Here is a 26,998-nt window from a genome sequence, read left to right on the forward strand (position 1 = left end):
TTAGATATACTTCCAGCATTTCTTTATGAATATACAAGTAAAGAGGAATATGGATTCCTATTAACTCCCTTTCTATCCACAAAACGTAGTATATTATACATGTATTCTGCACCTTGCTTTTCCCCTTGGAGACATTTCCATACCAATACCTATACAGTTTCCTCATTATTTTCCATTGTATCAAAGTGGTATAATTTATTTCATCAGTTCCACAGTGATGACATTTGGATCATTTCTCATGTTTCTCTATTACAATCAGTTCTGCAGTGAATAATCTTGTGCATACGTACAAGCATAGAGTCTATCCGTAGGATAAATTCCCAGAAGTGGAATTGCGAGATCAAAGGGCACATGCGCTTGCAAGCTATTATTGTTTAGGGAAAGTCTTATTAATTAAAAAGTTAAATACCGTGAGATATGTAATGGTGACTCATGTTCTCAGAAGCCTTTGTGGGCCCCAGCTCTGTGGACACCTTTGCAGCCGTTTCACGGTAGGAGCGGGCGAAGGGACAAGAGTGTTTTGGTTCCTTGATGAGCTCACGGTGGCGTTCATCACAAGCAAGCCGTCCTGGGAGCAAGGGCAGTAGCTTCCCCCTGGTGAGTTCAGCACCTAGCTCAGGGATGGGAGTTTTCCTGCTGAGCCACAGGGAAGTACCCCTGGGTCCATCATGACCCCTTTCTTCTGTAGTAGACGCTCTTAAGCCGGTGTATAGAGACTTGCTCAAGTCTGGGAGGCTTGTTAAAAGTGCAAATTTCTGCACCTCATCCATAGGTTTTGTTTGTTTGTTTGTTTTTGTTTTGTTTTGTTTTTTTCAGTAGGTTTGGGGCAGAGTCCTGGACTTGAATTTTTTTTTTTTAAGATTTCATATATTTATTTGAGAGAGAGTGCAAGCAAGAGAGAGCACCAAGCAGGGGCAGGGAGAGGGAGAAGCAGGCTCCCCATTCAGCAGGGATTGATACTCTCAATCCCAGGACCCTGAGATCATGACCTGAGCCAAAGGCAGACACTTACCTGACTGACCCACTGCAGGTGGCCTTGGACTTGACATTTTTAATGAGTGCTTCAGCAATTCCACACAAGCCATCCTCGGGCCCCATGCTGGAGAGTGCTGGTCTGCTGGATGGAAGAGCTTAAAGCCAGTGCAAGGGTAAGGTCATGATGAGAGGACAGTTGGATCTCATTCTCTCCTGGAAAATGAGGTCAAGTTTACAATTACTGCCTATGCACCATTTGAGTCAAACATCAGACTTCCAAACATTATAACAAACAACTTCAACCAACTCAGTAGGCAGGTGGGAAATAGTAGGAACATAAAGTGACTGTATTCATGAGGGCCAGGGTTGGTGATCTCTGAAGACCCTTTTCAAGAAAAAACTGCTCCGAGTTTCTGAAATGTATCCTCACAGTTCTGGAGGCCAGACATCCAAAATCAGTGTCACAGCAGCACCGTGCTCCCTCCAGGGGCTCTGACCACTGGGGAGAATTCTATCCTTGCCTTCTCCATCTTCTGGTGGCTGTGGGCAGTCTTTGCCCTGTGGTCACATCACTCCCATCTTCATAGCCAGCACCTTCAAGTCTCTCTGCTCCATGGTCACACCCCCTCTCCTATGGGTATGTGATGTCAGCCTCTACCTCACTCATAAGAATGCGTGTGATGGCCTTTAGGGTCCACACACACCATCCAGGATACCCATCCCAAGAGCCTTAAGGATTGGGATGTGGCTATCGTTTGGGGTACCACTTTTCAGCCTACCAGAGAAGGCTCTAATGATACGGCATGTAGTTCTTTTGAATTTTGCGTAGCAGGCTGAAAAAAAGTAACCCCTCCAAAAATGAGGGTACTGAGTTTGAAAACCATCTACAGCAGAAGATTGAAGTATGCAGATAAGAACTTTGCCAGTATGATTAATGTCACAGAAAAGAGTAAGTGGAGAGTGGGGTGAAGAATTCTGGCATTCCACTCAGTGTTGGGGACACCTAAACAAACAGCTCACAGTCTAGCACGGGATATAGATACTGAATACACTGAATCATCTAAATATGTCCAAAAAATCTTGTGCTTAAATAATAATAGTAACCAGTACAGTGGCCCTCAGATCTTAGGCTGGGATCCCCAGAAAGCAGAAGCTTATGTGCTACTGCTTTCCTGAGGGTACAGCCAGGGAAGCAGGAGCAAGAGAAAATGGGAGTGACGCAGGGAGGGAGACTTGGCATTGACTTAGAAACCATTTAGTATCGGGGACAGCTGAATGCTTCATCTCAAAGGACCCTTCTGAGAGCCCGTAGAGACACCTGCATCTCAAGACCTTCTTGCAGAGGAAGGAAAGGATGAGAATTCATCCACTGGTTTTTGTTTCCCATGGTCAAAGGTTAGCTATGAGACATAACCCAGCCCGACTCCTGCCCACATTTGTGATTGGCACTCTGGGAGGACCTACCAAGTTCTGCAGCAAGCAGCAGATCTGTGTATGTGAAACTGACTGGAGCCCAGCAGGGGTGGCTGAGTGGGAACAGGTGGCCTTGGCCCCAGAGACAGGTGCGACAGAAGAGATCTGGGTGACACTTAAGAGATGTATACAACTTGTGTAGGGACAAAGTTCAGTAGCAATACAGTTGTCAGAAAAATGGGACGTAGATGTCACTGGATCATTATGACAGAATTTACTCACCTAAAGGATATTTAAAACTGTCAGCACAGCCAGGATATATGGCAGTGAGACTAGGAATGTTTTCTAAAACAGAGGGAAAGATTCTGGCCTAAAGATTTTACTGAGGGGTACACAGTTGTAGGTAAGAATGTGTGAATGAGTGAGGGTCATATCAGACCTTCTAGAAGCTTGAATGTCTCCCTTCAGGCCATATGGTCTATTGATTAATCTATCCAATGAACTGTCATTCCCCCATCCACCTATCTACCTACCCCCTCACCTGTTGATCTAGACAATTATCCGTCCACCCACCCACCCACTAACCTACCCATCCATGGCTGGAGCTGCTGTATACATGGCCAAGACCACCTCCCCTGAGCCAGATACACCTCACCAATCTCAGAGCTGTTGTTCCAACAGAAATGAACTTAGCCCCCACCCTCAAACTTTCAGGGTGAAATCAGACCAATTCTAGAGCCGCCTCGAGTTCAGGGCTGGGAACCAGAATAGGAGTCATTTCTCAGAAGTCTCTGGGAGTCATGCTAACGAGTCCTCTGACTTACACAATAGAGTATATCCTGCACAAACATTATAAATCAACGTGGAAGTTTGAGGTTCAAGATTCCTTCTTCCTTCCTCCCCACCTCCCCAGGTTTCTGACTGAGGGAGTATATCTAAGGATGGGAAATAATGTGCCAATTTATGTATTAAACCTGGACAAGGGTGTAGGAGCTATAGTGGGAAAGGCAGCTGAGGTTACAAGGTCAGCGTTTGGGGTAATTCAAGGTGTCAGAAACCTAGGAGTGAGGCAGTGGGAGGCAAGAGAATTATGCAAGGACCAGGTCCTGAAGGGGTTTGCAGCCCACTCTGTGTGCTGTGAGAATGGAAGGCTGAAAAATGATCATAAAAATCCATCTCAACATTTTATGGGGCTTTATCAGAAGAACCTTGTGAGAATTAAGTGAGCACGATCCAGGAACCACACAACTCTACGCCTCCCCTGACACATCTTGCTGTTCTGCCCTTCCACACTGGAGACAGGGCGAGTGGGGTCCCCCACCCCTGAGGTCAGAGCCACTGAGGGGAGGGGCCGTGGATGCTGCCATGAACTCTGCGGGCGCAGAGTTTTGAACCGGCTGCTTGAGGCCCCAGTAGCGGGTGGGTGTGGGCGGTCAGGGTGGGAGGGGGCAGGGTTCAGAACAGAAGGAACAGAGCGTTCTTCCGGCGCTGCTGTAGCGAGGACCGCAGATTCCGTGGCTTAGAACAGCACACATGTATCTCTTCCTAAACTCAGGAGGCTGGCCGCCAGGGTTCTCACTGGGGTAAACGCAGCGCATCGGCAGGGCTGTGTTCCTTCCGGAGGATCAAGAGGAGACGATTTCCTGCTTCTTCTAGCTTCTAGAGGCCGCCGGCAGGCCTGGGAGCTGGGCCCGTCCATCTTCAAGCCCGCAGTCTGCCATCGCCTGCACTTTGGCGTCTGCTTCTGTCACCAAGCCTTCTCCAACTCCGCTGTTTCCTTCCTCCGCTTCTGAGGACCCGTGTGGGATGACTTTGGGCCCCTTGGATGATCCCGCGTGTTCTCCCCGTCTCCAGATCCTTAGCCGAACTCCATCTACAAAAACTCCTTTGGCCCCGTAAGAAACTAGTCAAAAGTTCTGGACCATCTGTGGGGGCCGGGGAGGCTGGGGAGGTGCGCAGGGGGACAGCCGAGGCTCGGCGACAGAGCCTGCAGCATCCCACCGCACGACTCACTGCGAGTCACCTCACACGTGCTGAGGAGATGTGGAGGGAGGAAGACATCCAGGGTTTTTCTTGAGGAAACTTTTTTTTTTTTTTTAAATAAACATATAATGTATTTTTATCCCCAGGGGTACGGTTTGTGAATTGCCAGGTTTACACATTTCACAGCACTCACCATAGCACATACCCTCCCCTATGTCCGTAATGCAACCCCCCTCTCCCTTACCTCCTCCTGCCCTCAGTTTGTTTTGTGACATTAAGAGTCTCTTATGGTTGGGGTGTCTGGGTGGATCGGTGGGTTAAGGCCTCTGCCTTTGGCCCAGGTCATAATCTCAGGGTCCTGGGATCCAGCACCTCATGGTGGGGGTGTCTCTGCTCAGCAGGAGCCTGCTTCCACCTCTCTGCCCGCTTGTGATCTCTGTCTGTCAAATAAATAAATTAAAAAAAAAAAAAAGAAAAGAAAAGAGTCTCTTATGGTTTGTCTCCCTCCTGGTCCCATCTTGTTTCATTTATTCTTTTCCAACCCCCCAAACCCTCCACATTGCATTCCACTTCCTCATATCAGGGAGATCATATGAAATTGTCTTTCTCCAATTGACTTATTTTGCTAAGAATAATACCCTTTAGTTCCATCCACGTTGTCACAAATGGCAAGATTTCATTTCTTCTGATAGCTGCATAGTATAACGTTGTGTATATATACCACATCTTCTTTATCCATTCATCTGTTGATGGACATCTAGGTTCTTTCCATAGTTTGGCTGTTGTGGACATTGCTGCTATAAACATTCGGGTGCACGTGCCCCTTCAGATCACTACGTTTGTATCTTTAGGATAAATACCCCGTAGTGCAAATGCTGGGTTGTAGGGCAGTTCTATTTTCAACTTTTTGAGGAACCTCCATGCTGTTTTCCAGAATGGTTACACCAGCTTGCATTCTTGGGGAAGCTTTTGAACCAGGTTGGGCAGAGGACATGGAAAGCTTGTGAACCAACAGAATAAGGTTCGAAGACAGATGAGACAGAAGGAGCAAAGCAAGAGAAGGCAGGTCTCACCTTCAACCCCACCACGCTTCTTCCTTCCTTTGCCTTTTAAGTGGACTCACCTGGAAGGAATTTGGTGCAGTTGCAAATTTGTGGGATTCGGGGAGGCCCACCTTGGTGCGAATCCTGGCTGTACCCCTTGCTAGCTCTGCGACCTCAGGCAGCCTTCTGAACCTCTCCGATCCTCAATTTCCTTCGCTGTGGAATGGGAATTCTAATTTTGCCTGCATCCGAGTGGTGTTGCAGGCTCCAAATTAAGATAAGGTGTGCCTTATTTGGGAGGAAATGAAGACGGAGGAGGCTGCCTAAGAATGTTCTACCGCCCCTGCTGATGCCACGTCACTCGCCGTGGGGAACACAGAAAGGAAGAAACAAGTCTACCCATCGCTGCAGTGATTCTTGGCATCTGCGAGCCTGAAACTTCAGAGCAGACTGGAGCCCCACAGCTTCAGCAGGCCACACTGGATCTTGTCCGCCACAGACGTACGTAGCAAGACACCCTCCCCAGCCAGCAATAGGAACTCTGCTCCAGCACAAGAGCCAGGAGAGCTGGCCTCCCACCAGTTCATGCCTCTTCCCCCACAGCCCCTCCACTTCTCAGACTCTTTGGCCACATTCCTACACCACTTCTCCTCTCGGGCTTCTCCCTTCCCTTCCCAGAGCATTGGGAATTTCTCTTAAACATCAAAATCCTACTCACTTTCCTTTCTTTTGAACCAGGGTTTCCCTCTAGAGCAAATAACCCACTTTCCTGCTGGGTGGGGGAATTCTGGACTGTTTGCTCTTCTCCGCAGATGGGGAATGCAGAAGTCTGTACTCACCAGACCTTCCTCGGCATCCCCACATCTGGAAGATGTGCCTGGGTTTCTTGAAGAGAGCTCATGAGCAGAAATAGATGCCCGTTTGTGCATTTGAGGCAGTGAGTGGAGGCGTAAGCCCCAGACTCTTGTCAAGGTCCTCTTCTTGGGGAGAAGGTCACATTCAAGTAAGAGGCAAAGCAGATGGCAAGAAAGGCTTCCCAGCATCAGGGGGTCCCCAGTTGGCTGTGCTCCTGGGCAGGCAGCCCATCGGGGCTGGTGCTCTTTCTCTGTTGCCTAGTCTGATGGGCTGGGAGTGAGTGGAGGACAGATAGCAGTCGGCTCCTCACTGCCATTCCCTGAGGTGAGGGCGGCCACAGCCTCCTTCTAAAAGAGGCAGAAGCAGGTCTATACAGGGGAGTCTCTAATGGAGAGCCTGGGTTTTTGTTTTTTTGTTTTTTGTTTGTTTGTTTGTTTTTTGTTTTTTTCCCTAAGGAAGCTGGACTCACCAAATGTGAAACCTCATTTACAATAGGGGCCACGTGGTCCACATCAGGTTCACTTTGGGAAGCCTGGACGGTGAGTGACATTTCAAAGGATTAGCAGCCGCATCCCAGCAGCAGCAAGCGGGCTTGATGAACGCTGATCTTTGCAATGTGACATGCAGACTATGTGGTAAGGGGCTAAATGGAGATGGGAGAAAACAGTCCTGATTTCATATATGAACCGCAAACTGAAAGTCACAAGGACAGATGCTCCAAATGGCAGTGTCAGTTTCGAATTGGGCTGCTTGTCAGATGGGGTATTCTGTGTAACTCTGTGTGTATTAGTTGGGCTCGATTTGCTGCTGTAACAAGCAGCCCCCAAACGCATTGACCTGACACTTCAGAGATTTATTTCTGGCTCATGTTCCAGTCTGATGCCAATCCGAAGGTGGTGGAAGCACTCTTCCCCATCATTCAGGGACCTAGCCTCCTTCTGTTTAGTAGCTGAGCATTGTCTAGGCAGGCAGAGTCTTCCCCTTGAATTCTCAACATCCAGCTGGCAGGAGGAAGAAAGGGACCTGGGAAGGGGGCCCTAAAAGTTTTAGCGCCCAGGGATAAACGAGCTCATGTCACTTCCTTTTGTTTTCTATTGGCCAGCACTAAACATACAGACAGTCTAAATGAAAGACTGCTGGGAAATACAGAACAGCTGTGGGTTCAGGAAGAAGAGGAACCAGGTTTGGTGGGCTCTGGTCCACTCTCTGCAACTCCCTACCACTGTACTGGGGACGGGAACAGCTGTGATGAGTTTCTTATTGATGGCAAATGAGTGCTGTCTCCCGATCTGTTTGTGCTGGTTTCTCACACTTAAGCCAATGATTCTGTCATTCCCTAAACTGTGTGTAGAATTCCATTTGCAGTGTCCTTTTCGAAGCCCTTGAATACTCTAATGAATGGCAAGCCTTTGTCCCCTGAGGGTTCATTTGGGTTTCTGGAAGCATCTAAAATCACTAAGAACCCGACCTGGGAATAAGGGGAGCAGTTAAGCTACATTTTCTTCTTTGGGTCAAAAATGAAGTGTGACCACAAAGTCAACTGACTCTTGAGGCCATTTCCAAAGTTGGGATCCCAACATAACAGATTTTGAGAACTGACAAGACCTCTCAAAGTGCTGACTTGATAGCATTTACTTAGATAAATTGTGTGGGTGTGTGTACACGTTTGCGTGGGTGTGTGTACACGTGTGCGTGCATGTGTGTGTGTGGTGAGGGATGGTGGCTATGCTTCATACACTGTCTTCTATTCATGATCTGTGTTGGTCTTTTTTGCCTGACCAGATTGAAAGACCTTCTGGAATACAGGCGTATCTTCACTTACAAATCATCCCAATTTGGGGTTTTAAATATTTTTCCTCTGCTCTATCAACCCATGCAACCTATCATGGATTTGTTCAGTCGCTCGCTTAGTAAGTGTTTATTGAATGTCTGTGTGTGCAAAGCCCTTAAAAAAAAAATCAGACACTGTGAAACCAGATCACAGCCGTTGCTTCTGCAGCTCAGTCCATAGGTGCCAGAAGAAGAATGTTCTGGGATGAAGAAGCAGGAATTGGGCACACTTCTAGGATGGCCAGGAAGGGAGGAACTGGGCTTGGAACAGACTACACTTGGATGTTTCAACCACAGTGCTCTGGGAAGAGTAATTACCGGCAAGATTTTTATTAGACTGAAGAGACTAGATTAGCTCTTCTCTGGACTCACGTTTTATTTTTCAGGTTAAACTCCATGCCCTAGAAAATCTTCATGTCTGTTTTAGAATTAGTTGTGTTACCCCAAGACACCAGACCTGAGCTTACCTTTTCTTTATGAGCAGTAGGAAGAAGCATAAGACACAGGGATGGGCCATGTTCTATGGCTGCAGTTCCAGGAACGAATTTGGGGAGTCCATTGGGCCATTATACAGCTGCATTCAGGGGTGAGGGGGTAAAGCCTTATTTCTGAAAGCGTGGTTCTCAGCTCAAGAATATAAAGAAATCACCTGGGATTTTTTTTGCTGAATGCAGATTCCCGGGCCCTTCCCAGACCTCCTAAATCAGCCAAAGAACATACATTTTAAAGCAACCTCCCCTCCCACCTCCAGGTGGGGCTCGAAAGTTTGAGCAGCCCAGGTGGAAAGGCTTTGGGGTAATGTAAATCTGGGACTAGCTGTCTTTATGAGCCTCAGGCTGTGTGGTGGGCAGTAGCTCTCCCAGGCCAGGGCTTCATGTGATGTCTGCTGGGGAGGTGTGCTGGTCCATGCTGGGGTCCCATAAACCACACTGTGGGGAGCCCCTTCCCCATGGGCTGCACTGATTAGCCAGAGACAAAACACCTCAGAATCTTGTCCCACTAGGAACAGTGGAGTTGGGTTACATCGCCTCGTGTGCACCCGTCCACGCACAGGGCTGTGTGTGTGTTTGCAGCTGTGGGTCTGTTTCTCTCTAGAATTCGATATACACATTTTGTTGTCGTTACCGTTAGTAGGTACAATCCTCCCCTTACCTTCCACCTCTGCCCTCACATCCTCCCTTCCTTCCAGTCCCATCTCTCAGGATGCTAGAGCTCGGTGGTCATGGTGTTCATCTGCAGCTGGGGTCCCACAATTCCTGGTCAATCCTTAAAAATTAAATAAGATAATCTTTCCTGAGCTGGGCATTCATTTATTATTCATTATTCATTATTATTATATGTCTATTCATACAGACACCCATATTCATTGTCACGTATGATACTCGGAACAGCCCAGTGAGGTAGGCACTATTTTCCCCATTTTACAAAGGAAGAAACTGAGGCTCAGGAAAGTATTCTACTCAAGATCCCATAGCTAGGCAGTAGCCGGTCTGGATTTGAACTCAGATCATCCCTCGGTCACTGTCCACAGTCCCCATGGAGGACAGTCCAGATCCGATCTCTCTGGAAGCTGCCAGCTGCTCACCCTTTTCTTCGAGAGCAGGCAGCACTGGCAGACCCTAGCCCCATGAGTCAAATCGAGGCCAGAGCTTGTTGTTTTTAACTGAGGTGAAATTCATGTAAAATGAAATTAACCATTTTAACCACCACCTGTTTTTAAATAAAGTTTTATTTAGCTTTAAATAAAAGTTATGTGACCCCCTGGGCAAAGCCGTGCCCAGGGAGTCACATATTGTCTACGGCTGTTTTTGCACTATAGTTGCGGAGTTGAGCACCTGTGGCAGACACCATGTGTCCCACAAAGCCTCAAATACTGACCATCCGGCCCTTTCAGAAAATTTTCCCAGCCCCTGCTTTTGAGAGTTTTGACCTGGATCCAAGCCCTTGAGAATGAGTTCTCTCAGACATCTGTCTCTCCGTGAAGAAGTGCCCTTCCTTCCTAAAGGTCAACTCTCCCTCTCTGTTGGAAGCCATCCTTCTGTACCTCACGGACCTAGCTCCTTTTCTTCCTTATTCCTCTTGTTTCCACCACCCACAGGTCAGCCCTGCCTAATACACACCTGTGTCTAGTCTGTGGCGTGCCACACCCTTTTGCTTTTGAGCCAAATAACTGGTATAGATGTTTACACCTGGACATCTCACCTTCTCTCCCCGTACTTTCCCTCTCTGCCTTCCACCGTCCAGCTCCCGGCTTCTGCCCTTCGGTTGGCCTTTTAAACATATCTCCGTGTGGATGTCTCAGAGTTCCAGGAAATTCATATAATCTTACCTGATATCCCATCTGTCCTAAGGCCATGTTCTCCTTTTATTCTGCTGTCTCACATTAGTTTGTTTCTCTCTCTCTCTTTCTCCGTACATCTGTTCTGTTACCAAACCTGCTACCTTCTTGGGTTGCTCTCTTCTTCATTCCCACCATTAATTCTTTGGTCCAGCCTTACATCACTCTGGATCACTACAGAAGCTCTGAACTGGTGTCCCTCCTTCCCCCTTCTCCGTTCGGTTTTCAAATACCGGGAGCTCATGTGGAATCAGATGCTTGGTGTTTGCCTCCACCATTCTTTCCAAAGTCCTCCTCCACACTCCCTGTGTCATACTGAACATGGGGTCTCTGTGGCGCTCAGCACCTGTCATACTCCTTCCACTTAGAACATCCTCTTCTGTTTGCTTTGCTTGGCAAACTCCCTCAGGAAAGAATTCTGATGTCACCTCTCTAAGAAAGCTTTCTCCAGCAAATCCTCTATGTTCTTAGAGGACTTGCTTCAGACTTTTGTAAAATGGCATGTTATACTTATTTGTGGATCTGTATTTTCTTCTAATCTGCTGGCTAGACAAGGTCAGGGACTATACGGATTGTCCTGTGTACAGATATACGGATATCTGTGTACCCAGAGCCTTGTATGGTGCCTGCTGGTACCGAGTAGGTGCTCAATAAATACTTCTCAAGATATTTTTTTTTAAGTGAGAGCAAATTTACTGAAGCTCTAGAGAGAGCAGATACAGACGAAGGGACTGAGACACTCAGAAAGGAAAAGAACATGAGTATTGTCTTTATTTGGGGTCTGGGGATTTTTTAAGGATCGTGCTGTGGTGTATGTATCCTCTCAGGCATCCAGGAACCGGGGAGAATGAAGATGAGACCCAGGTGTTATTCCTTGGAGCCAGGGTGTCTTGGTGTACAGATGTCTACCACTGGTAGTGCATAATTACCATTTCTGGTGCTCCTGATTCCTGTGTGTATTATGGAATTCCATCTCACACTTTTTTACTAGAGGACTTCTTTTTAAGATTTTTGTAGTTCTGGTATTCTGGTGATGAATTATTTCAGCTTTTCAATGTCACAGAAAGTTTGGGGTTGTTTTGTTGTTTTGTTTTGTTTTTATTTTTTTGCATTTTTGTTGCATTTTGTTATGCATTTTTTTATTGTGTTATGTTAGTGACCATACAGTACATCATTAGTTTCTGATGTAGTGTCCCATGATTCATTGTTTGCGTATAACACCCAGTGCTCCATGCAATCCGTGAGCTCCTTAATTAATGCCCATGACCGGGCGAACCCATCCCCTCATCCCCTCCCTCCTAAACCCTCAGTTTGTTTCCTGGAGTCCACAGTCTCTCACGGTTTGTCTCCCCCTCCAATTAACCAGCTCCCCTTCTTAAGGAGGTTCCATGCCCACTGTGGAGCCCAACTCGGGGCTTGAACTCATGACCCTAAGACCTGAGCTGAGAACAAGAGTCACATACTTAACTGACTGAGCCACTCACGTGGTCCAGAAATCTGTATTTTTTTTTTTAAGATTTTATTTACTTATTCGACAGAGAGAAATCACAAGTAGACTGAGAGGCAGTCAGAGAGAGAGAGAGAGAGGGAAGCAGGCTCCCTGCTGAGCAGAGCCCGATGCGGGACTCGATCCCAGGACCCTGAGATCATGACCTGAGCCGAAGGCAGCGGCTTAACCCACTGAGCCACCCAGGCGCCCCAGAAATCTGTATTTTTAAAGATGCTTTGTTGAGCCACCATTTTGATCACATCCCTCTACTGCGGAAAGCTTCCACTCAGTCTCTGTGTCCTGCTACATGAAGTTTAACGCAGTGGTTCTTTACCCTGATGCATATTAGAATCACCTGGGAGCTTCTGGAGATTCCTAATGGCCCGGCCCTACCGAGAGACTGATTAGGTACGTGGGTTCTTGGGACCGACAATTGGTAAAAGCTCCCCTGTCAATTCTCCTATCCAGCCAGGTTTGAGAACCACCGGCCTGATACCTAGCTTTCAAGACTCCCATCCATTTCCCATCTGCATAGGAGTTCCCGCTAGCTACCCTTCTCATACATGCGGCCTCTTCCCAAATCCCTCTCTTGTGCAGACCACCCTCCTCTCCCCACCAGACAAGGGCAGGGATTCTGTCGGTGGCCTGCACCCTCAGAGCACTGAGCTGGGCTGGCAGTGTGGGGCTGCTCCCTTTGGGTGCGAGCCTCAGAGCACAGGGTCTGTCTGGGTTGGGCGGGGATGAGGAAGAGCTGGGTGGCACTTGTAGCGGGTACCCAGGCTGCCTCCTCACACTGGGGCCGCAGCAGCTGCCCTGCACCAATAATGACCGCATGTGGGCCCAGAGCCTAGGGCCTCAGACTGGTTCTGCTCTGCAGCAGACTTGCAGTCCTATTTCTGGTCCCACGCTCTTTTCCAGTTCTCTCCTTATGAAGTGGGGATGGTACAGAGGAGTGGACAGGGCACTGCGCCGCTGTCTGACGATGAGTCCCATCTTGGCCGTCTATGTGCTTTCCATGGGCCTATTGTTCAGGTCCCGGAAGCCTTGTCAGTGGCGTTATTACTCCCCGAGATGAGCATGCTCGACTGTCAGAATACTTAGAAGGAACAAACGGTGTCGCAGGCCATGTCTCCACTTGCTCCTGTGAAACAAAGATCTTTGGAAACAGGAGACGTATAGAGACATTTATTATCTTTTACCTAGTGTTTATTATCTTTGAGACCCTTATTTACCTTTTATGGTCCACAGTGGGTCAGAGATTAGAGAGATCTTTTGTCTAATGAAAGTCACAGGTTTAAAAAGGTTTAAAAGTCACTGTTTTTTTGCCAGTTTTAAAAACAGATAAATCAAGAGACTCCTAACATAACTGTTACTTAGCTTAACCAATACTGAGAGAAGTCAGGATGGCAGTGACCCACAGGGGCAGAGAGTGGAAGGGAACACAGGTGTCTTTCCCTCTGAATGCTGAGGACACAAACATTCTATGAGGGAAATTCGTTGAGCTCTGCGGGACATGTTTATGGCATGCCACGGGTATACTTTTTTCTAGGTATATCTCATTTTAATAAAAAATTTCAAATAGTTGCTCATGCTCTTGGGAGAAATTCACACAACACAGAGAGGTACACAGATTCTTCAACCAATTTTAAATATAAAACCCAGGGAATGTGAAAGTTGATTCCACAATTTTTTTTTTTTAAAACGCCTTTAGTTCTATGGAATAGTTTGTTAGAAGAAACAGAACAGAGAAGGAGAGAAACACTGGGTGTGAGTTGATTGGAAGAAAACCATACAAAGAGAAAAAAAAAAAAAAAAAAAAAAAACCAGATCCCCAGTGGAGAAGTAGAAAAATGGATGGGTCATGGATGTCAAGTGAGACGTGGAGAAGAGGCAGAAAGAAGCAGAAACAGCCCCATAGAGGAGACACCCAGGAACACAAAGCAACAGAGAAAGACCAAAAAAAGTGGGGAGAGGGTGAGGAGGGGTTAGAGAGGTAGGTGAAAGCCCGTAGCCTCAGAGAGCAAGGCAAAGAGGAGGGGCCGGGGGGAAGGGCAGGGGGAGTCCAGCTGAGATGGGGACGGGGATGTTTTCCCTGACCACCAGCTGGACTGTGGGTTGTGGCTGCATGTTAAACGGCAAGGCAGCTTGGCAATCGCAGTGCCTCCCCAGTGACTCCGGATCAGGGCACAGCCCTTGGGATGTGCTCATCCAGTAATTGTCCACTTCTTGACTGAATGAAAGGATGTCTGAAGACCCAGGCTCCTCTGCCCTCCGTGGGAAGTTCACCTCTGAGTTTTCTGCTCTTCCCCTGGGCCCCCTGCCACTTTGCCCAGTGTCCTGGCATCCTAGGAATTTCCCTGCTTGCTCCGGGGAGGACTTTTCATGCTGGAAGGTTTTGCAAAATAAGACCGCTTTATCAGAATCCTGTTGCGTCGGAGAATGTTCCTGGCTCATTGACGTTTACAGTGTGTAACCGATTTTATCGGAGGAATGTTGTTTGGAATGGAATGGTCCTTTCAGATGGGCAGACAAGAAACGGAAGGTCATTCGAGGACCCACCCCAAGCTGTCTAAGTGGTTACTCCGGGTTGCTGTACATGATGCTTGGGAGCCTGGCCAAGCTGTGAGCAAGCCTTCCTCCCTGGAGGAGGTCCCTGCGTTCTGCAGCGGGACTGTGGTGTTTATGGCTCACCTTGGCCTTCAAGGCAAATGCACCAGCGGGTGGAGGCAGAGCAAGGGCTCCCTAAGCCTGGGGTCCAGCAAGCAGCCCGGCTCACCGGGACAATGTGAAACCATTCATGATATGGCAGAAAGGGGACAGTAAGGCTTCTCCTGAGAGGTCAAAAACAGGGAGATGGGTTTGTTGTTCTAGTTCTTTTGTCAAAATCGCAAGGCACTCTGTTTCTGTGGCTCTGAGCAAAATGGTGCTGGTGGGAGTGTAGGGCTTGAATTCTCTCTCCTCTGTTGTAACCCCTAGTGTTGCTAGGGTCAGCAGCTTCTGTCTGAAAGGGTTCTTGTACTGAGTGGGATGTAGAGACTGGGATAGGAAGGGGAGGTCATGTGAGGTCAGAAGTCTTTGTTCCTGGTGGGAGGGAACCTACCCCAAAGTGGTGCCCCTGCTCAGGCCAGGGATGCTGGACACTGGTCAGCAAAGAGAGGCAAGTTGGGAACAGCTCGTGCTGCTGGGCACTCTCCAGTAATTTCTGTGAGCCCTTGAATGGGCTGGGCATTCTAGCACATTTTTCACACTCGCTCTGATGTCCAAACTTCTTCATTGTGGTGGGTGGAACTGTGTCCCCAGAAAGATATGTTCAAGTCCTAACCCCGGTCCCTGCGAATGTGACTTTACTTGAAAAGGTCTTTGCAGACGTAATCAAGTTAAAAGGAGATTATCCCGAATTAGGCTGGGCCCAAATCCAGACTGTTGCGCTGCAAAGAAGGCCATGTGAAGATGCGGATACAGACACACACGAAGGGGCGAAGGCCATGTGACCAGAGCGATGTGCAGACACGCCAAGGAGCACCAAGGCTCGCTGGCAACCAGCAGAAATTAGGACAATGCAAGGAAGAATTCTCTCCTAGAGCCTTCGGGGGGAGCGTGGTCCCCCTGACACCTTGGTTTTGAACTTAGGACCTCCAGATCTGAGGGAGGATACATTTCTGTTGTTTTATTCCACCATGTTTGTGGCACTCTGCTACAGCAGCCCTGGGAAAGAAATTATATTCATGTTCCTCCAGACTTCCAATCCCTCAGCTCCCCTGCCCCCACTCCAGTCCCTCCATCCTTAGCAGATAGCCTTGCATTTGCTATTTTACAAAGAAACTCGCAGTTCTCAGCCAGGAACCCAGACCCCTTCGCTGCGCCACCCTCTCCTCTAGCCCTCCCTCCAAGGCCAGTCCCTCTGCACTCCCGAGTCTCAGAACCCTTTATCCTGCCAACCACCTTTTCTCTTTCTTAGAGCTTTCATTTTCTCTCTCCCGTGTACACCCTTTCCACGTTCAAATTCTTCCCCTTGGGGCGCCTGGGTGGCTCAGTGGGTTAAGCCACTGCCTTCGGCTCAGGTCATGATCCCAGGGTCCTGGGATTGAGTCCCGCATCGGGCTCTCTGCTCAGCGGGGAGCCTGCTTCCTCCTTTCTCTCTCTGCCTGCCTCTCTGCCTACTTGTGATCTCTCTCTGTCAGATAAATAAATAAATTCTTTTTTTTTTTTTAAAGATTTTATTTATTTATTTGAAAGATGGAGATCACAAGTAGGCAGAGAGTCAGGCAGAGAGAGAGAGAGAGAGGGAAGCAGGCTTCCTGTGGAGCAGGGAGCCCGATGCGGGGCTCGATCCCAGGACCCTGAGATCATGACCCAAGCCAAAGGCAGCAGCCCAAACCACTGAGCCACCCAGGCGCCCCAATAAATAAATTCTTAAAAAAAAAAAAATTCTTCCCCTAAAAGCAAGAAAAACTGCGCTACTCCTTCATTCCCCTGTGGCTACTGTCCTGACTCATTCTTCCCCTTCAAAGCCAGACTCTTCTAGAGACTTCATTTCTCCGTCTCCCGCTCCTCCCTACTCGCTCTTTTGCTGCATCTGCTCCAATTGCTACGCCGACACCTTCCTTATTATGGCCACGGGGGACTTCCGTGTTGCTAAAGCCAATGGGTGTTTTCTGTTATCACCTTACATGACCTTCTGTCAGGGTCACGCACTGTGAACCACCACCTCCTTCCCTTTGCTCCAGTGACATGACCTTCTCCTGGGCTTCCTCCCACATCTGTGTGGCTCCTCCCGGCTCAGTCTCCTTACCCCAAGCCATTTCATGTTGCAGCACCAGGGCTCATTTTTAGGCTCTCTTCACTTACTAGAGTGTTCTCTATTCTCGGTGCTCTCATTCCTTTGTAGGCAGATCTGGACCTCTCCTCTCAGCTCCGCATCTGCACATCTGAAGGTACACTTGACATTGCCACTCGGACGTCTGAGCCACCCAGACCCAAGTCCAAAACAAAGTTCATGATCTTAACCTCAAGGATCCAGTTCTCCTCCATCATTCCCTCTCCTTGGGAATGGTGCTACCATCCATCCAAACAAAAAGGCCGGAAACTCGGGAAATCTTTGACCTCTTCTCCCACATCCTCCACATCCATCAACATACCTTGTGGATTTTGCTTCCTATAATCTCAAGTCCATATTCTTCTGTGTACTGATCTCTATCATCCTTATCCAAGAATGGTCATTTCTCACTTGGACTCCAAGAGTTCAGGCATCAGCTCTCATGTCTTTCTAAGTCCTTCCCCATATCATAGCCAGAATAATGATTTCCAATTGCAATTCATGTCAATCCTCACCCCTTTCTCTTCTCCACTCCCACCTCACCCTACCTCTCCAACTTGAAACCTTAAAATGGCTTTCCTAAATTCTTAAGATAAAGCAAAAACCTTTAAAATGGGCTGTGAGGGTCTATGGGACCTGGTTGCTATCAGGATCTCCAACCTCACTTCCCTCCACACCCTTTCTCGCCTGTGCTCCAGCCACATGGGTTTTCTTTTGGTCTTTTAAATGTATCCCAATTCTTCCTGCCTCGGGACCTTTGCACATACTATCCCTAATCTCCCTTGCCTGATTTTCAGCCTGCATATTAATGGCCTACACAACTTTCAGATGGTGGCTCAATCTCATGTTTACAGGGACATTGAAGAATCCCCACCCCCCCAACAAACAAGTATTCTCTTTTAGGACACTTTCTATAGTGACAAGTTTCCATTTATGTTCTTTTGATTACTGTCTGTCTTCTGCAAACCTTTAAGGTCTATGAGGTCTGAGACTCACTCAAAAACTAGAACAATCCTAGATACAGAGTAGTTACTTAGTAAATACTAGTTGAATGCCAAAAAAAAAAAAAAAAAAAAAAAAAAAGAAGAAGAAGAAGGTAGTATGTTGGATTCTGGGAATACAAAGATGAATGAGGCATGGAACTTCCCAGAAAGCAGCTCACAAATTGGGGGTAGGGGGGTAAAGCAGATGAGAGGATGACTAAACAGACTCAGGGTATAATGGGGCAATTCACACATAGCAGAGGCCAGAGGAGATGGTGCTGCCTGGGCCCAGCCCACCACCCTCGGATGAAACTCTATGCAGGTGTCTGTTGGCTGATATCAGCCCTCAAGGATCCTGGTCCTGGGATGTCACTGCTCTGCAGCTGCCCCTGCACCCCAGCCATCGCCATGCCACCCCACACTGCCATGAATTCTACAGGGCACTGTCCTCAGGAGCTGGGCACACTTCAGGCCTGTTCAGGGTGCAGTGTTGTTAAAGGCTCTGGTTACAGTGTGGATGCTTCAGTCAGAAGAATTCTATGCCTTCTGGACGATGACCTCATTGTATCCTCAGCCAACCCGGGGAAGCAGCGAAGGGTAATGATTTCTCTCCCCACTCTACAGGTGGGGAGACTGAGGTCAATGGAGATCACTGAACTTGGCCAGGCAGTGAGAACAGCTTGGGAACAGAACTTGGAGGGAACCCAAGGCCCTCTCTCCGGGATCCACCAACCACACCAGTTGGCAGAAGAGAACTCCTCAGGCCGAGGACGAGCTGCAGCAGGAATCTGCAAGCTTGTTTACTTTGGTGCAGAAGGACATTTCATCACCTCTTGGAACCACAGAATGCTAAGCAGATGGGCCCTCAGAGATCATCTGATTCAATACCCTTGTTTTAGGCAGGAGGAAACTGAGGCCAGAGCAATGAATCTCCTTTGCCCTCCCTTTCCTTTCCCTGCCCTACTGATAGTGAGTAGTAGGGCAGAGACTCCTACCTGTCTACCCAGATCCCTTTTCCCCTTCTTTGTCTCTATGCCTAGGCTCTATTTCCCAGACTCCTTTTCAGTCTGGGGAGCCACGTGACAAATGTTCTTTCTGGTAGGACGTGAGAGGAAGGGCCGCGTGGCACGTTCAGGCTCAAATCTCCTGTGCTCACATCTCCGTGTTCTTTCCATGTTCTTTCGACTTCCGGCAGACTGGGATGTCAGTTCCAAGGGCAACTTCGGAAACCAGACATTAGAGAAGGACAGAGCGGCCATCATGTGGGTCCTGGGGAACTCTGTGTGGAGAGGAGCCACACGCTCACCTGCGTGCCTACGGCTGCCAAGAGAACCAGAAGAGTAAAACATTGGTCATGCAAAGCTGCAGTGTTTTGGGGAGGCCGATTCAGCACTGCAGTCTGGCCTAAACCCAATATAGCTCATACAGCAGCCGGATAAGCCCCTGCAAAGCTCCCACTACAGGCATCTTTGGGTGCTGAAGACACAGGCTGACTGCAGAGCTCGCTGACCACCACTTTGGAGGGTCCCCACTCCCACCTCTGGAGAGGTTAGGAATGTCTGGCTCCTGCCTCACTCAGTCTAGGAACTAGGTCCAAGCCGGCTCCCCAACTGATTCATTTTAGGTCAGTAGATGCCCAGGGTTGGGATGGATCTGAGATGTCATCTGATTTCTTCCCCTGGCTCCAGTAAGGGCCTCTTCCAATCCATCCACGGTGACCAAAAATCATGTTTCAGTTTTTATATCCCTGGGCAGAAAACACCACAAATATCCTTAAACACCTGTCTCTTACCTCCCTGCTATGGTGTCAGAAGGTCTTTACTGAACCATAAAACACCAGAGCTGGAGCATATCCTTAGCAATCATCTCAGGCAATCTTCATTTTACAGATGAGGAGACTGAGGTTTGGACCACCCAGTTAAACAGCGGTCAAGTCAGGAAGGCCCACTGACTATTCTTTCTAAGGTTCTCTCTGTCTCCAACTCTCTTTTGCTGTTTTCTCTTCTTTTGTCCTAGAAGGTGATAGAAAAGTGCCCAGGGCCATTTCACTGTGATGAATCTTTCCACATTCTCGTGGGTCTCCCCCTTCTCATCCACAGGGGAAGCACTTCCCAGCTGATATGAGTTTGGCTATTTCTCTTAGAAGACAAAGAGAAGATTAGGGAGGACAATCTGTGATGCTTAGAAGTGAGGGACATATCCCAGGTGCTTGTTTGCTCCTTGGGCCTTGGTAGTCAATGCAGACTCCCTAGTGATCTCTGAATCTACACAAGAAGCCTGTAAGGGCCATTAAACCCTTGAATGTCACTGGTTGCCAGGGAGGGCAACCTGTGCTATGGGAAGAGTAAGAGGAAGGGAGGGCATGGTGGTGACCAGAACCTCCGAGCACAGTGTCTTGGCCTGTTGGGGCTTGTCTGGCTGCATCTGGGCAGCTGGGCAGCTCTGACTGTTAATATGAGAGTAGGATCCTAAGAAGTTGAGCTGGGGCTACAAGGGCAAACCAAGTTACGTATGGGGGATCATTGTATTGGTCCTTTCTTGGAAAGACCTGGAAATTCCATGTGAGAGCCCTGGCAAGTTGGGTTTGTTTTGTGGTTCTTTACAAATGAAATAAAATAAAACCAAATGGTTACTCCCTACTCCCCTGTTTAAGGTGAAGTTGTTTATACACGGCATTCTTTATGTTTTCTGCCAAGTGACTCATTTGGACTGAATCACTAGAAGGTGGGCCTAGGTCCATCTGCAGCTGCTCTGGACACCATGATCTGCTCTTTGCCCTGGAGGTGGGGGTCATGGAGCTCTGGAGACAGCAGAGAGGAGTGAAGAAGTGGGGTGGGGTGGAGTGGGGTGGACAGTCAGGCTTGAAAGGGAAGGTCATACTCATAGTTTCCTAAGGGTCTGATGGCCGAGGAGTCCCTGATGAAACTGACGAGATTCTCCCAAGAGCTCCAGTATTCATTTCAGTTGAGACATCATCTAGGTTATCGCAAATTCTGAATTATGAGACCAGAATTAATAATGCCACACAATCCTTCACAGGTAAATCTCTTAATCTTTGGGTCTAGCTTCAGAATTTTGACCAAATTATTTTCCCATTTTGAGCCCCTTTTTCTTCAACCTAAAAATAAAGAGACTTGAAGTCCCTAAAATTTAGACATATTTTATTCTTTATTTACCTGGAAGGAAAGGGATATGGACACAAATGGAACTTTATTTGCCAAGAAATTTTATTTTCACTGAGTCTTTGAATCTCTCCCCTGAAAGTATTCATTTAAAATTCAGTGATCTCTGTGTGTCCCTTTGTTTAATTTTCTATCTGCAACCCCTTTTCTGATTATGAGTTTGCCTAGCCATGCCCGAATTCATTTCTCTTTTCCCGGTGACCTGTTTGGGTGCCCTGGAGGTGACATTTCTGCAAAACTCTAGGTCTGAGCCAAAGGCAGTGGTCTCAATGGGAAGGAGTCCAGGCTTGAGAAGGCTCTGGAGAATAAGGTGACTCCCGCGTTGGGCAAAGGATGAGGTGTTAGGCTTGGCAGCAGCGAACCCAGCACCAGCCCTGGGGCCTGGAGGAGGAGTGGTGATGGTGGGAGGGGAGGGTGGCAGTTCCAATTAGCTAAGGGCAGTGGCCGCGCGCGGTGGGGAGAGGGGAACAGGTTCCACTTCTCTCACGCACCAAAGCACTTTGTACAATCTGCTTAGTGCTAACCACATCACCCAGTACCCGCTTTTCATCCACGTACTGGGCATTCAAGGAGTTGGGAAATTCCGGTCCCGATTGGGAGGACTCGGTTTTTCTGATTTTTCTCCCAATGGCAGAGCAACGCTAATGGGGGTGGGGAGGGAGTGTGTGTGTGTCTGCGTGTGTGTGTGTGTGTGTGTATGTGTGTGTGTGTGTGTATGTGTGTGTGTGTGAGAGAGAGCGAGAGCAAAGTTGGCCGGCTGTGCGGACCTCACCCCGCGGTCCCCGGCCGGCCCCCGCCCCCTTCCTGCCCTCTCCCCGCCCCCGGCCCGGCCGCGCTCGGCCGGTGATGTCAACCCGAGGAGGAGCCGCCCGCCCGCCCGCGGCCCGCCCGGGCTAATTAGCATGTAGCGGCGCCGGGGCCGCCTCCGCCTCCGCCGCGCCCGCCCGCCCGGCCCCGGCCGCCCGCCCGCGGCTCCCCACAACTTTTGAGGCGGGGACTGCGCTCGCTGCCTCACTTCGCTCACTTCCCCGGCCCCGCGCGGCGCCCGCCGTCCGCTTCCCTCGCACCCGCGGCCGCCCCGCGCCCGCCCCGCGCGCCGGGCATGTGAGCGCGGGCGGGCGCCGCCACCATGGCCTCGCCGCCGCTCCCGCGCCCGCTGCTGCTGCTGCTGCCGCCGCTGCTGCTCCTGCTGCTGCTGCCGCCGGCCGCCCCCGGGACGCGGGGTTGGCCGCCCTCCCCGGCCCTCCGCGCGCCGAGCGGGGCGCCCCTCGCAGGAGCAGGGCTGGCGCGGCCGCTGGAGCCCCGCTCCGAGCGCGAGCTGCCGCCCACGCCGCCGCCGCCCACGCCACCCCGGGAGCGCCGCGGGCTTGCGTCCCCCGGCCCCAGCCGCACGGCCCTCGGGCTGGCCGCCGCCGCACGCCGGGGACCCTCGCGCCGGGCCCGCCGAGGCGGGAGCGCGGGTGAGTGAGAGCCACGGCCGGGCGCCGAGGAGCCTCGAGCTGGGGGGCGTGGGCGCGCTTCTGGGCCGCATCCCCCGCCCTAGGCCCTCCGGCGAGCTCGGTCTCGGCCGCCCCCCCCGCCCCCGCCGCTGACCCGGGTCCCTGGTTGGGGGGTGGGGGTGGCCCAGGGGTGGGCAGCCTGGGAGGGCGGCGAGCGGGAGAGTGGCTTTCCTAGACGCTTTCGCCAGTGGCGAGTCTGGGGGTGTGACCGCCCTGTTCTCCCCCACCCTTTGGAAGAAAACTTGTCTTCCGTGATGCACCCCAGACCTCTCCCCCACAACACCTCCCTTTGAAAAATAGAAAAGAACCGAACCCCCCCACCGCAGACCTTCCAAAAGTGCTTCTCCCACCTCGGAGGTGATAACATCTTCCCCGTCAATTCCCCAATTCCATTCTTTTCCTGTAGCTACACAGAAATGGCCTCTCCAGGTACAGAGCCTAACTTTTAAATATAAATACCTGATTTTTAAGAGTTCTAGCCTTGAGGATATTGGAAAGGACAAAGGAGGTAGTTGGAAACACAACGCTCTACTGGTTCACTCTAAATGCAGAGGAGGGACGGGGCGATGGTGTGGAGGTGGGGGATTGCAAGGGCAAACCCCTGCAGGGCAAACAGTGACACTGGACTGTCCCTGAGCCTTTCCTCCTCCCCCCCCCCCCACCTCTTTGCTTTCCCAGTGGGCCTCTGCTCCATTCATAGCCTTTGCCTATCCTGCTCAGAAAGGGACCTGCCCCCTCTCCTCTGGACCTTTTTATGCATTTTCTTCTTTAGATCTGGAAGAAATGGTTAGGACCCAGTGGAATTCCAAACACAATACCATTATGACCTTGGGAATGTCACCGCTTTTGATCTCAGTTTCTCCATCTGTGAAATGGAAGTGATGATTCCTGTTCCCCCTAGCCTCCTAGTGATGGCACGACAAAATGAAAGTAAAAATAAAGGACAAGTGCTTTGAACAGTCAGCAATGTGGTGTTAGCCATTGCCTTCCTGTGAGTGACACAAGGCATACCCTCTCTCTCAGGGTCATTCTAGAAAAGCAAGGTTGCTGGCAACACCGATATTGATTTGAATTTTAGGTGAAGTTTGAGAAGATTTCCTTTTCCTAATTGGCACTTCATTTAAGTTTATCATATCACACACACTATCTGGTATAGGAATTAGCTGGCTTCATTGAACCTAGGGATGCTTCCCCTTCTTAAATAAGAAAAAAGTAAAAAAAAAAAAAAAAAAAAAAGGTCAGACCCCCAGTAAAAACTCAGCTCCGTATTCAGTAGTATTCCCGTCATTGCAGAATGCCTTGTCCTTGTGAATTTCTAAGTCACTGGCCCAAGACTGAGAAACTCAGAACAGTAAGGAAAGGGAGGGGAGAAAGAAGCTTTAGAAGACTGATCAGAGACATACCCACTGTGACTCTGACTCCAGATGACTTACAACGTACATTGTACAACGTACATTGTTTTAAGTTCCATGGGGAACTTAACATGAAAGAGAACATTCCCAGGCTTTCCCACACTAGAAAAGTAACTAAGGAACACTGTGTAGTATGTTGTGAGTTTTCTAAGTGGAGACGGAGTACAGGGAGGGGATCAAGGCCCTTCCAGAGGAGACACCCAAGAGCTGGGGGCAGGTTTCTCTGGTTGGTGGTCAGGCATTCTTAGCTGCGGAGTCCCATCTTATTAGGGATGGGTGGAAGGATGCTGATTTGTGGGGACACTGGCTGGATAAGGCTTGCACTCGAGTCTGCTTCCGTTTCACAGCTGGGTATCCCTACACATCACAGAAAGCTGGGCCTTACAGGCAGAGGGATAGTGGAGGGAACTGGCTTAGGAGGATGCAGCAGGTAAGAATTGGGGCTGATCTCTTTTGCTAGTTAGGGACATCCCCCTGCCCTAAGGGACCCACACTTCTTCCTAGGTGTGGCAGTAACACTGCTAGTCTTGGCCTTGCAACATTTCCAGTTTGATACATTTTGGAAGCTGAGAGCCATGGAGGCCTGGGGTGCATGAGGCTTTGGAGGAATGCACCTGGGAGGAATGCACCTGGGAGTCCCCAGAGCAGATAGCAGGAGCCAGAGTAGTCCAAAACTTCCCCTACCTAAGTGGGTCTCTCCTGGCACCCCCTGCAAAGCCCACCCAAGTCATGCCTGCTCTTCAGGAGACCTAAGACCGAATCTCAGGTGGGATGTTAGAAAGGCGAGGTTAAGAGAGGAAATTGATTACCTGTTGAAAACTGCTAGAAGCTTCTAACCGTGGCTGAGGATCCAACATGACCTGTGCTTGGTTTCTAGTGGTGGTTCAAACAACGTCACTTAGAGGGAAACGGCAGTGAACAAGAGAGCCAGCAGTAAGTGATTTCTGTGAGTCTGTAGTAATGACTTTGTGTTTGGGGGAGGTGCTCGCTCCTGCTGGTAATGAGCCCCAAGTCTTAGAAATAATGTGCTTCATTTGATTGTTGGGGAAACTGCCTGTAGCCCCTTCTGCTGTGGGCATACCAGGGGTCAGTGCCTGGCACTCATGGCTGAGGCTTCTGGATATTGGGTGTCAACAGCAGGGGCCAGAAATGTCCTTTTCTTCTTTGGGGGCCATTTCTAGCCCTTTTCATCTTGGCAGAGGGCAGGACTCTTGCTGCTGAGTAAGCGTACTTGTGTTCCATCTGTGGGGTGTCTGCCTGCCTTCGTCGGCAAATCCCCTACTTGTGTACCCACCTATCACCCTGCTGACTATTCAGATGAAATTCGTGGCTGGTGTTTGAGCCGGTGGAGATGGAGAAGATGCTAAGTCCTAGAGATTTTCTTTTTCTTGGGGTGTGTGTGTTTGAACAACTTAGGACTTCCTGAGCCACAGCTCTGAGTGCTTAAGTGTATGTGCCTTGATTTTTGTGTGCTCCGTGGACCATGCTTTAATTGTGAGATCTGCAGATGAAAGGGGATGAAAAAGGCTTAAGTCTTAATGAGAATCAATGCAAAAGAAAAGAACTTTCCCACCCAAAGGGGAAATGACGCTGAGTAGCTGAGCAGCCAGCCCAAGGAATAATAATCTTAGAAAAATGCAGCTCCCTGGAGCAAAGGAAGCGCTGTGAGCCCGGCCCCTCCTTACATAGCTGTCCCCTGAAGTGCTCTAACTTTTCAGGCCAACTAGCCCGAGCTGCAGGGAGAAGCATGACATGGGGCAGCGGCCCAGGCTGGGCGGGAGGGGACCCCGAAGGGAAGAGCATGTGCTGAGGCTGGGGGCGGTCGTGGTGGGGATTCCTGAGAAGCCCACTTGCACTGATGCACGCTGCTCCAAATAGAAGGAAGCGTGTGGGGAAAGGGATTTTCTGTGGCGTGTGTGTGTGTGTGTGTGTGTGTGTGTGTATGTGGTGTGTTTTTGGTGTGTTTAAAAGCCACATCCTTTTAACCTTGCAAGAGCCCTTTTACTGCTTCCCTCGATGGGCGTGCAAATGCTGAACTGGTATTTTCTGCCCAAGACCTGAACCATGTGGGTAGAGGAAGAACAAAAGAGGTCTGGTGCCCAGCTGGGCAGTGACTTCATACCTAGGCTTGGGGGGCTGGGGAAGGAGCCTGTGCCGTCCCCTGTGACTTCAGCAGCCCTGCTGAGCCGGCTGGGAGCTGAGTTCTTGGAGCTGACTTGCTGCCGTCTCAGAGATTCTCACAAAGCGAGCAGAGAACAGATGGCAGTTGTGGTTGTTAGCCGCTTACTGCCTTCTTCCGTGGCTTCGCTCTGCCCACCCCACTTCAGGGAAGGAGACCAGTTTGGGGTTGTCCTTGGACTTGCAGCTTTGAGCACCCGTGGGGTCTGGTTGGCGCTTTCCCATTTAAGCCTCAAAAAAAGTCCTGTAAGGGGGAGCCCTGCTCTTTCACAGTAGTCGGAGTGGAAGCCTGGTGAGCTTGGATCACACGGTACACGGAGTAACCAAAATTCAGATGGGTTTGACCAGATTCATTTGTTCTCACCACAGTTGAGAACGGTGCACCCTTGGTCTTCTCAATGGGATCTCCAGGACGAGTGCAGCATGCTGCTTCCTCTCTTCCTTGGTCCCTTGCTCCTGCCCTTTCCTGGAGATCAGGGCACAGAGGCAGGAGGAGGCTATGGAAGTGGTGGTGGGTGGGGACAGGTTGTCCTACAGAGTAGAGATCCAAACAAAAAAAATTTTTTTTTTGGAAATTGCTCAAGACAAGACCGTAAGTCTGTCTATGTGTATGAAATGTCATTTTATGTAGATATGGTGAATTGTGCCCTCTCTGTGTGCCAGTCCATATGGTATTGATAGCAGAGGTTACACTGTTAATTATGGGCCCTGCCGAAATGAGTTAATGATGTTCTCGCTAGGCTCTGTGCTGGGCTGATGTTAAGCGGCAGCTGTTACACAACCTCATTCACTAGGAGAGGTTGGATGGTACCCCGATTCAGAGGCGGTGAAATCATTTTCTGTCTAACGGCTGTGCATGCCCTGTCCGACCCATTCCCTCTTCATCTTGCACAGACAGAACAAAGATGTTTCTATCATGGCTTTTCCCTCTTCTTTTGTTGTAGTGGGGCCGGTGTGTCAGGCTGTGTCAGTCTGGCTAATCTGTAAACCAGAAAGCACTGA

General features: G+C 49.6%; 1 protein-coding gene across 2 annotated transcripts in view; it reads left to right on the forward strand.

The window, feature by feature from the left end:
- The first annotated feature begins 21,812 nt into the window (after nt 1-21,812).
- The window catches only part of HEG1 (heart development protein with EGF like domains 1), an 87,368-nt gene continuing 82,182 nt past the window's right edge, over nt 21,813-26,998 (forward strand). For both annotated transcript variants that reach the window (XM_082698818.1, XM_082698819.1), the window contains exon 1: nt 21,813-22,367. In XM_082698818.1, the coding sequence (XP_082554944.1) occupies nt 22,037-22,367 (331 nt within the window). In that variant the 5' untranslated portion in view covers nt 21,813-22,036. The remainder of the gene's footprint in view (nt 22,368-26,998) is intronic.

This window comes from Mustela nivalis (genome assembly GCF_964662115.1).
Source record: "Mustela nivalis genome assembly, chromosome: 1".
NCBI classification, from domain to species: domain Eukaryota; kingdom Metazoa; phylum Chordata; class Mammalia; order Carnivora; family Mustelidae; genus Mustela; species Mustela nivalis.